The 10,816-nt window shown below is 41.8% G+C and overlaps 1 protein-coding gene across 3 annotated transcripts; it reads right to left on the bottom strand.

Moving 5' to 3' along the window:
- Positions 1-468: 468 nt before the first annotated feature.
- On the bottom strand, positions 469-4,705 carry LOC115402945 (uncharacterized). 3 transcript variants are annotated; one of them, XM_030111644.1, is made up of 6 exons: positions 4,436-4,705; positions 4,112-4,192; positions 3,544-3,846; positions 2,702-2,825; positions 2,564-2,591; positions 469-2,422 (listed from the first exon to the last, which is right to left on the bottom strand). In XM_030111644.1, exons 2-6 carry the CDS (start codon positions 4,185-4,187, stop codon positions 2,342-2,344), a joined length of 612 nt encoding a protein of 203 aa, XP_029967504.1. In that variant the 5' UTR covers positions 4,188-4,192; positions 4,436-4,705; the 3' UTR covers positions 469-2,341. The 3 variants fall into 3 exon arrangements, with proteins under 3 accessions (XP_029967504.1, XP_029967505.1, XP_029967503.1); XM_030111645.1 differs by having other exon boundaries at positions 469-2,419; XM_030111643.1 differs by having other exon boundaries at positions 469-2,591; positions 4,112-4,467.
- Between the last annotated feature and the right edge of the window lie 6,111 nt (positions 4,706-10,816).

Here is a 10,816-nt window from a genome sequence, read left to right as displayed (position 1 = left end):
GAAACTCACGGGACAGGATGGAAACAGGACTGAGGGTAAAGTGTCGTCAACATCAGAACAACCAAGATTTATAGGCTGTAGTTTAAGTGTTCAACATGTCTTCTGTTACGCTGTTTCCTCTCTTCTCAGGGCTGATTTCATCCACTGTGTGATTTAGTTCCTCTTCCAGTCATGCTGTGGCCAAACACACAATGAATCAGCTCATTTTAACCTAAAACACTTTGAAAAAATGTTTTGTGATAAACTGATGATGAATTAGGAGGTGTCTCAAGAATATTGATAACAGTGATTACTTTTAAGGTGCATTTAAGTGCTCACCTATTAGACTGTCAGGTCAGTGTTTGTGGTGGTGTTAAATTGGACAGCCAAGTGAGAATGTAAAGGAAGTGGAAACTGTTAGTGTTTGTGTGGAGAATGGTTGAGCCTCTGATATAAAGAACAAGCCAGCAGGAAGTGTGGATATTTAGTTTAATAAGTAAGAAAAGTGAAAAGTCATCTGAATAAATAATCCTGGTAATGTCCAGGTGACCCGGCTGGAGACACATCAGCAAAGTGCAAATCCTTTATTTGCTGCCTGTACAGGACCACAGCTGAGCAGCTGCAGCCTGGCGTGCCAGACTGACTTTATTTATGTTACACACATATAAAGACATGTATCCCTGAGCATGGAGAGACAGTCTGGTGTGCCAGGCTCGAGCAGCTGAACATTGCAATAGCAGACATTATCAAAGCTTTATCAGAGGCTTCTGAAGTAGCTTGATGCAGGATGGAAGCAATGCTTCATGGGTACTGAGCTATTTTTACCTCCCCACATCCTTTTTGTTTCACACTTATAACCACCGAGAACACCAAACATCTGCTTCTGCACAACTCTTCATCTTGTTTTTTGCTGTACTAATTTATATTTTCACAGAACATGTTTTCCAATTAAAAAAATGTTTGTGCTTCATTGATGGAGGCAAGTCCAACACAGAATGTAGTCCCTACTAGACAACATATGGTGAGTTAATAATTCTACATTATTGAAGATTTTCAATTTCATGATGAAAAGTGGGACAATAGATAAAATGTAAAACATCTAACATTTCTAACCATTGCAGCTCTTCTCCCTTATAAACTCTAAAAAATGTGAAACTGTGAATCAAAAAGTAAATGTTATCAATAGATTATTCTGATCACACCTTTACTTTTGGGACTGTTGTTTGATTTACGCTGCAGCTTCCTTTAATTCATTACCAGCCACTTTACTGAGCATGTGGACACTCAGAGTCCTGTCTTTCTCTTTTTTCCCCATCCATCCATCCATCCATCCATCCATCCATCCATCTTGTTTTTCATCCCACAGGGTGTAACAGTGGAAATTAAATGAGTCAGAAAATCCTGTCCAGACCGCCGTCACTGGCCCCTCCCAGAGGAGACAGATGTGTGTTGGTCGTGGGTGGACAGGAGGTGTGTGTGTGTGTGTGTGTGTGTGTGTGTGTGTGTGTGTGTGTGTGTGTGTGTGTGTGTGCGCGCGCAAAGGGGGTGGTGTGGTTTTATTAACCTTTTTGTGTTTTCAACCTGCCAAGCGCTTTGAGCCACACCGTGTGTGAAAGGTGCTCTGTAAATAAGATGTGATTTGGTTGATTTGGTTTCGGCCCCTCCCTGATGCTTGGAACTAATCTTTTCATATCCAGGGCGTCCATTTGGTTCCAGGTCACGGTTCATGCATGGAAACGTTTGACTCACTGACAAACTGAGAGCTCTGCTCTGCTTTGCGTCGCTCTGCCCTCTTTTGACTCGTGAGGCTGCGGTTCAAGCTGAGAGCAGGAAAATTAAAGCTTTGAGCTGAAATGATGATGCAGGGCGGCTGTGGCTCGGCTGGAGGGTTGCTAGTTGCTCTTGTGTCGATGTTCCCTGGAGCAACACGCTGAACCACTAATGCAGTGGAAACGTGCTGTAAAAGTAAAATCATTTAGTCTCTCAGCACTGATGGCTTCAGAAGAGACTCCCACGCCGCCCACCCAGTGTGGCGTACTTCCTGTGAGTTTTTCTGCCCTGCCCACGGGCGACCACTTCCCTCTGTCCACATGAAACACCTGTCATAACAAGAGCTACAGCTTCTGGACTAAAATAGAAATAAAAGTAAATGGTGCAGGTGGATATGCAGAACTAAGAGTCAGAGATTTTACCTGAAATTAATTTACTTAACTTAAATAAGAATGTGCAGGTGTTCCGGTGGCCGGAGAGAGAAGGAGAAAAAAAAACAAATATTGTGCGCTCTTTCACATAAAGTACATTAAAAACAAATAAACTAAAAAAGTATGACGTTCAGAACAGGTTTTCTTAAATATTCGATTCACTAAGGCTTGTCACCACGGGAATGTTTCTTGTTTCTTTGTTCAATTTTCAAGCAGTTTTCATAAATGTCCTCAGTTTGCTGCTGAAAAACAAAAAGAAACATCGCTTAGTTCAAATATTCGGCATCAAGACAAACATTCCTATTAGTCTCTTTGCAAAACAACAACTGCAGAGTAAAAGTTTGTGTCTTCTCCACAGAGAACATCAGGGTTAATTTACTCACCATTTCTTGTATGGGGTTAATGGTAATTCTGTCAAAAAAAGAAAAAGACATTTCATTTTCATCCCACTGCTGTAAAGTCACTCTTACATTCATACAGACTCATATGTTCAATCAAATAAAAGCATAAATGCGACATACTCTTTGTCCTTCTTGCAGACGGTTCTCAGGAAAATCCAAGTGAATATGAAGATCAGAAAACACACACAGACGACTGTCGTTCCCACAGAAATCATAAGGACGTTGAGCTTTTTCTCTTCTCTCTCTGGGGAATAAATACACAAAGTTCAAGTAAAAATACAAGAGTGCAAAAAAACTGCAACGCATGGGGACACAGTGGAAACACAAACCCACTGAATTGACAACAACTGTGCAGCAAGAAGCTGAAGAACAAAAGGTCAAGAGGGAGTAACTGGACCATGAGAGTGTTTGATGGCTTCATACAGGAAGCTCATTAGTCCTCGGTCTGCTGGTTCCTGTGACTCCAAGGTTTGTTGCAAGATTTGCGTGTGTGTGTGTGTGTGTGTGTGTGTGTGTGTGTGTGTGTGTGTGTGTGTGTGTGTGTGTGTGTGTGTGTGTGTGTGTGCCGGTTCTAGATAAGTTAGTTTTTCATACTGGTACAATATAGATAGAGTTTCAGTTGCCACCATCGTCCTAAACGAGGCGTGCACGTGTGTGCAGCTGTATTCACCTTTTGTTGTGGAGTAAACTTTTTCTGAATGTTTCACATTACAATACACTGGAATCACATATTTCTATGAAATTATAATTCCTCTTCCTTTTGCTTTGCATTAGCTTAAGTCTGAATTTTATTTCAACTGTGTAAATAATTATGACCTTTACCGTCCTCTTGACACATGACCTGTTTCTTTGTCCTGCCGCGGCGCCCACACTGAAGCTCTGCAGTGCAGCTTTTGAAAAGCCTGACCTGCAAGTTAAAAACTGCTAATCCAACCTCAAAGTACAGCCCGTTGATAGCATACCGGTTACAATGAGCTCCCAGTTTTGGCTGAAGATTCCTGCCACTGTAGTCGACTCGCAGCTGTAGTTTCCAGTGTGATGCTTCTGGGCCTTGTCGATCAGGAGCGCATACAGCCGAGACGCTGATGTAGAAACATTCAAGTTTAGCGCTGCGGCTTCTGGACTGTAGTGAAGCTCTCCGCCGGAGCTGTAACTGAACAGGTAAACTCCATTCATATTCCATGTCAGCTGAATGAATTTACTGGTGGAGGCGTTGCAGTGCAGGCTCACTGGGCTGCCAACCGTCTTTGAGATCTGGCTTCCCTCTGTGAAAGAAGGAAACATTTAAATAAAGAGTTTTTTCCACATTGTCACCGTCACACAGCAGCACAGATAAAAAAGAATAGCTTAATCACCATGCTTAGTTGAGCTTGGAGTAAAAAGTGGAAAAAGAAAGAAGCGGAAAGCTTTTGTTAATTTTATGCATACAATTAAAAAAAAGAAATTACTCATCGAAGCCTCATTTAAAAAAAACAAGCCTCAAAGTTGTGCCTTGTTTCCTGTATAAGTGTGATTAACAAATAGCTTTACCTGCTGATGAGAACATGTTGAGTAGGCAGAATATCAAGGTCCAGTTGATGCTCAAATATTTCAAAACTTCCTCCATTTCACCTTGAAATCAAAGTATTTCATTGCAAATTATCAAATGCGGCAAACACGGGATATACAGTCGCGGGACGACAGCACCGAACGAGGGTCTCACGTTATAAAGCAAAGTAAATTCAAAGCAACGAATACAAGCAACAAATATAAACTAGGCAAACACATGCGTCACACACTTTCCGATGTCCTGTCGAGCTTTGAATATAATGAGCACATCAGCCTTATTTTAGCTCCTTCACTGCTGAACCTCACCTGTGACGTTAATCCAAAAGGAAGGCAAGAAGCGTATCTGTGAATCTTCAGAGCAGAAAGTGAACACGCAGATAAGACGACTTAACCTAAATTTGTCAGAGCCCCCCACACACCAGACGTACTCTTCAAACAGGAAATGGTGGCTTTTCTTTCTGACAGCGGAACATACACTGAGGTCTCACTGCGGCTGTCACTGGCAGTCTTGAATGGAAACAACTTTGATAAAACCATGTAACAACCAGTAATGCAGGAATGACCAACAACCAAACACCTGACAATAATTAAAATGTAATAAAGTGCCAATAAGAATGTTTGAGCCGTCATATTGTCATAATATTTGGCCACTAATGTCAGGTTTGGTGCAGTTTGCAGAGTCTCTCCTCAGCCTGTCAGAGCAGCAGGACAGACGCAGCCACAGCATCCTGTCCTGAAGCTGCTCCTTTGGAGGTGATGCTGTGCAGTGGAGGCGGTGGGTTAATGTGCACAGCTGACAGGAGCCCGTCCAGACCATCCAGCTCTGTGCCTTCTTCACTCATCTGTCCACATGTGTGCTGTCCTTCCTCTAATGCCACCACCACCACCTCCACCAGCACAAAGCCACATAAAAGAAGGCGGTCGCAATTACAGACTGACAGAACATCCGCAGCAGACTCTGAAAGACACTAATCTTCTGAGGAAGTTCAGGACTCTGTGCTTTACTCCCAGGAAATTCTGTCTGTACAGTGTCAACACAGTCCCCTCTGATACTGACAGGCTCCGGCCGCCGCCTCAGTCTTCTGCAGTCCGCCTCCATATCTTCAGCCTTGGCAGTGTTGAGTTGCGCCATGTGACACAGTCCTGGATCAGATCCCTGTTCTCCTCCCTCTGTCCACTCCCCACACAGCCCATAATATCAGTGCTGTCTGTGAATGTTTTGCATCACTCCGAGCTGCCTCTGAAGTCTGATGTGTACTGGGTAAACAGGATCAGAGGGAGTCCAATCCCTGCAGCCTGCAGCGCTTCTGACCACGGGGTCAGACCTGCAGCCCCCCAGTCAGTACTGAGGTCTGCCTATAATCCGTGCCACCAATTTGTGTCCGAGGAGGCTGGATGGTGCTAAAGGTGCTGGGAAAGTCCAAAAACTGTGATTCTCACTGCTTCATTGTCTCTTCAGGTGGGAGAGAGAGAGATCAGTGTAGGATGTGAACAGTGGCGTCCTCGGTCAGGCAGGCCTTCAGCAGTCGTACAGATTCTCTTTGTGGGCCTGCTGCCTTAAAGGGGCGTGGCCTCCCCACACTCCTGGGCGAGGGAGCGTGCTCCTTTGTACTGGAGTTGGCAGCAGTTCATCTGAAGTGGAAGTGAGTTATGGAGGCCAAACCTTTCTCTCAATAACGGGTCATTGTGAAGTCATCAAATATTGGATTGTTCACTTAAAGAATGTTGTTATGAGAGATGCTAGTTTGACCTGACTGTTGCTGAGATGTTACAATTGTAATCTGACTGGACATCCGAAGGTAAAAAAAAAAAAATGAAAAGAAAGAAAGAAAAGATAACAGCATACATTTCAGATGTCGTCATGTGGATTCGGGTCTCATGAGGATGTCACAGTTTTTGGCTTGTTCCTTATAGCAAAGGCTTGATTCAGTGTTATCCACTAAAAGTCAATGTAACAATAAGTAAGACACAGACTCAGAGAACAGCGGCTCGTTGTCTGGGAATTCAGAATATTCAGTGGGTTCAGGTTGCTTCCCAGATAACATAAAGCCCTACTGTTCTCAGCATTACGTCCCTGCAGCCACAGTCACACACAACTATCACAAGTCAGTCGAGACGTCAGTCATGTGCACCGAAATAAAGGAACCATTCATGATAACAGATGGTTACAAGCAGCTCGGTGTTTTCCAGCTCAGTGACAAGGCCTTTTTCAGGCACTGTAGCCAATGCAGCATTGCTGAGAGGAGGAACGAACATTTACATTTTTCGCTTTCTCTCCAAGAGAACTTGACTGCTAAGTTGCTTTCTCAGTGTGTTCGGGGGGGTTAGGAGTTTCGCTCTGAGGGTTTGTTTTAATCTCAAGGTGCTTTGAGATTAAAACTGTTGCTCTGGTTCTTCACAACTTTCTATGTGCTTTATATGTCGGGGAAACTCCTGGTGAAACCTCCAGCAGACAGAATTCACAGAATCAGACTGAGAGCAAGTGAAAAGTTCAAAAACATGTTTTAATTGATGCTTTTGCCACAATAGAAACATATCACAGAATACAACCTAATCTGAGGCTGTTCAGCAGTTGTTTCAGTTCAGCTTTTACAGGGTGCAGTAAATACGGAAGGCAGTAGGTACCATTTTTAAGGTCTTTGGTATGACCCGGCCAGGGCGCAAACCCGTGACCTCCCGGTTGTGAGGCGGATGCTCTACCACTATGCCATCACTCCGGTGCCTACTGCCTTCTAGCCAGGTGCTCGGCATATATAGAATGGGGTAGGGAGTCGAACACACAGAGCTACCAGAGGACTAACCCCCCCACTGTAGCTTCCACTACTAATCACAGTAGCTGTGTGGCCTGGGGTTACGACTCGGAGATCGGCGCCGCCCTACGCACTTAGCACGGGAGACTTTGACTTTTGAGTAAATACGGAGCTGAAGCTGAAGCAATATTAGCAGGTGTGAGATAAGGTGTGTTTGGGTTTTCCCTGATAATCTCAGTTGAAGGACAGAACGCCCTGGGTACACAGGCTGTGAGGACTGCATCACGTCATCTTTACTGAGGTACTAAAACACTCTATTATACTCTACAGATTGAGCTAAACTGCAGCACACACAGCGAAGTGTGTAGTGTCTGTGCAGTCCCTTCACTCCAGGAAGTTCTGCGTTGAGGTTGTTTGTACCGCAGACGAGTTTACCGCCACAACACCAGGGGCGGAGACAGATGGGTTACACGTTGCAGTCATAATAAGCAGTTTGGCACAAAGATAATCAGAGCTGAGATCCAGGTTCAAGCCAGCAGGCTGTAGTGGGGAGTCAGTTATCTCTAGTGAAACTGAGGAGTGAAACTTGGAGGAGTATCTTTAATTTGAAGTCGTGGGGAAAGAGGAGGAGGAGCAAGCAGCCAATGAAACCATAACCGTCAAACCAAAACCACAGAAAAGTCTAAGATGTCATGCTTAAACAGGAAGCAAAGACAGAACTCACAAAGAAAGCCTGGAGGGACAGGAACACAGAGAACACAAGGAGCACAAAGAGCACAGAAAGCTAACACACCAAAACACACACGAACAAGCAAGACACACAACAGAAGCCCAAAACGTACCGCTGTGACCAAGTGAAGACAGGAGAAACACGTCAGGCAGGAGAACAGCAACAAGACACAAGGTGCATCATGACGTCCCTTTCTGACAAAAGTCTTATTTACTATGTTTCACAGTTGTTATTTAACCTTCTGTAAAATATTTTTACCCTTGCATGTGTGATACGACTGCTTAAGAAGAAAAAGTGAGTTTGGCCAGTTCTGCTGTGTTTGCTTCAAGTTCCAAGTGAGTCTTGTCCTTGTAGCCAAACGTTTCTCCTCAAGGTTATGTTTGTGTTGACTGAGTTTGATGGTTTTTTTCCTCCCAGGGTAAAAGCTTGTCAAGAACTTAAAGGGCTTCAAACTGAGAGGATCTTTTCCACACTCACACCTTGTACTACCTTATAGCTAGCTTTTGTGATGATCAGTTGAAAAGGCAAATATAAGTGAAGCTGAGCTCTGTGGTGAAACCTGTGGCACAGCGTTGGGTTCCCCATGTAGATAACAGTCGAGGTGTGGCTCAGGCTTTTGATCTCGTCTTTTGTTCCTGTTTCCCTTCTCATGTTTCTGAGGCAGCTGGAGATTTATCCAAAGACAGTCCTGCATTATGAGCTCCCTGAAGAGGAATACCTTTCACTATGAGTTTCACAAACGGTGCCGGTGTGAGATTGTAAATGGACCGACATTTGGAATAAGAACCTCCCCCCACTCTGATGTTTATGGCTTGCTACAGGTGTATGTATATATTTTGCTATAAGTGAACAGATATTTGTTATCAATGGGGTGTGGTTGGTGTTTTGGTTTGTTTTTTGTTTTAATAAAAAACAATATACTCCTTAAATCTTCCATGTTACATGCAGGACGCTGCTTTTCTCACATGTTTCCATATGCATAGGAATACTGACAGAAATAAAATATGTTGGATGAATATTGTCATCAGTAATTTTCAATGTTTTCTGTAAAAAAAAAATAAAAATTTGAATAAATTATTTCTGGTGGCAGTATTTGAAAGTGTATCCATGTTTCATCAGTTAAAAAGAATTAACTGTGGAAAATAATGTCTTTCAGTTAGTCTGTTCTTTTGTTCTGGGTTTTATTTGCCCAAGCTGCTGCTTGCTATTTGTAAAGACAGAAACAGGTTCTGCATGTCTCCGGGGGATGCTCGTTGCATTTTTCACAGACAGTTGAAAATGATCAGGAAGATATTCCTCATATTCCACAGCGGAACTTGGATCCCGGGGCCAATCTGACACCCGTGTGAAGGTTGTGAAAATGAGAGACTGTCACTAACTGGATGTTGTGTGAGGCGTTCCCCAGGGGCCAGTGCTGGGACCTAACCTGTTTAGAATACAACATATTCAAAGAATCTAAACGTGTCCATTTTTCGTTATTTATAGAGGACACAAACACTTTAGAAGGTGGTGAGGATTTACAGAAACGTTTGAACTTATAACTTAATCAGTTAGATAAAATGAAACTATGGTATGGGTATATAAGTTATTTCACTTCTGTGTGTTTGAAAGAATGAAAAGAAAGAAAAGAAAATTTGGATCAAAAGCTGTTGGCTTGCAGAAAAAGGTGTGTGAAGGAGCGTTACTGCAGGTCCATCCTCCCTGCTGCCATCAGACTCTACAATCAGCTCTGCTCCAGTTAAACCAAACACACACCACACACTCAGTGTCAAGACAATCTTCACCTTAATTTATCAAGTGCAACCATCCATCATCCATTCAGCTCTGTGAAACTCCTGTATTTATATCTTTTTGTGTTTCTCACATTTTTCAGTGATATTGTACATATGTGTCTTCCTGAAATGTAGATTTAAATTCTGTTTAAATTTACATCTGTTATTATTATTATTATAATATGCATATGTGTCTGTCTTAAATGTATATTTAAATTATATTTAGTTATGTCTGTTAGTTATATCCGTTAGTTAATTATATCTATCTTAAATTTATATTTAAATTATCTTTAATTTTTCTATATATCTTGGGTTTGGAATTTTTTGACATTTCACATTTCTACTGTATTTGTATTTCTTTTCTCTGTGCTTCAATTGTCCACTGTGGGATAAATAAAAGACTTGCAATTCAATTCAATAACTCTACCTTATATGACACTGCCCCCCACTGGTGATCTTAATTTTTGCACGTTTTCTATTCTAAAATGGAGTTTTATTGAGAATGAGACCTTGCCCAAGAACCAAAGAATTGATTAATTAAATAGACTGTTCTCCTTTTAAATCAAATAAAGTTTTTTTTGTGAGACAAATCAATCAAATGTTCTGAATGTTTTGAGACATGTTATTAAAGTCAGATCTGAATATACAGGAACTCTCACTTTAAACTGTTTCAATCCAAAGTTCCGCAACTTGAAGCAGGACAGCTGACAGTCATTCAGAGACCCGAAACACAACTGCATGGTGCCTGTTAAACACATCTATTATGAACCATAATGATCCATTTTGTGATTTCGTTATGATTTTAGAGTTTCATTTCCTGGATAAATGATAAAACGAAGAATTCTAAACTGTGACTAAAATCAGTTTCAGGCCAGTGAATTAAAACACAGTTATTTTATCCAAAGCAGTGTTTGCATTTATACTTTTATACAATTCCATCTTGAAATTTTAAATTTATGTAGACTTTCGTATGAACAATAGTCTCATATGGACGAGCACACCGGGTGGCTGCTGGCTGTTTGGGTGCTACTAGAAAAATCTGGAATCTAGAAAAAAAGAATTACTTACTGAAATAAAACAGAATATTCAAGTCAGAATTCTTGTTTTAAAAACGTTCAGTAAACACCATTAAAATTCAAATGAAAGCTTTTAAACTGCAAAGACAGCAACGACTGTCGAACTGATGAACAACTGACAAAATAAAGTCCCATTTACCAAATGAAACAACTGAATGACAGGACACCACCATGATCTGTGCAGTGACTCCTTCATGAGTCCAGAAGAACTAACTATTAACTCCTTATGTCCAATTTGAATATACTACAGTTGAAGATTACTTGGATTACTCAAGTCAGCTTCAACTCTTTGCCTTTTTGAAAATCTTTTTGCTGCACACATCGACTCTGTCATGAAAATTCCAATCATTTCAGTTGAC

The sequence above is a fragment of the Salarias fasciatus genome, chromosome 16 (genome assembly GCF_902148845.1).
Source record: "Salarias fasciatus chromosome 16, fSalaFa1.1, whole genome shotgun sequence".
NCBI lineage: Eukaryota > Metazoa > Chordata > Actinopteri > Blenniiformes > Blenniidae > Salarias > Salarias fasciatus.
The sequence above is the reverse complement of the archived record's forward strand: the minus strand, read 5'-3'. Positions and strand labels throughout refer to the sequence as shown.

Coding starts and splice junctions, on each gene's coding strand:
- LOC115402945 (XM_030111643.1), bottom strand. CDS start 4,187: ATGGAGGAAGTTTTGAAATATTTGAGCATCAACTGGACCTTGATATTC. Junction 3,847..4,111: donor CAACATGTTCTCATCAGCAG/GTAAAGCTATTT, acceptor CTTCTTTCACAG/AGGGAAGCCAGATCTCAAAG. Junction 2,826..3,543: donor CTGGGAGCTCATTGTAACCG/GTATGCTATCAA, acceptor TTTATTCCCCAG/AGAGAGAAGAGAAAAAGCTC.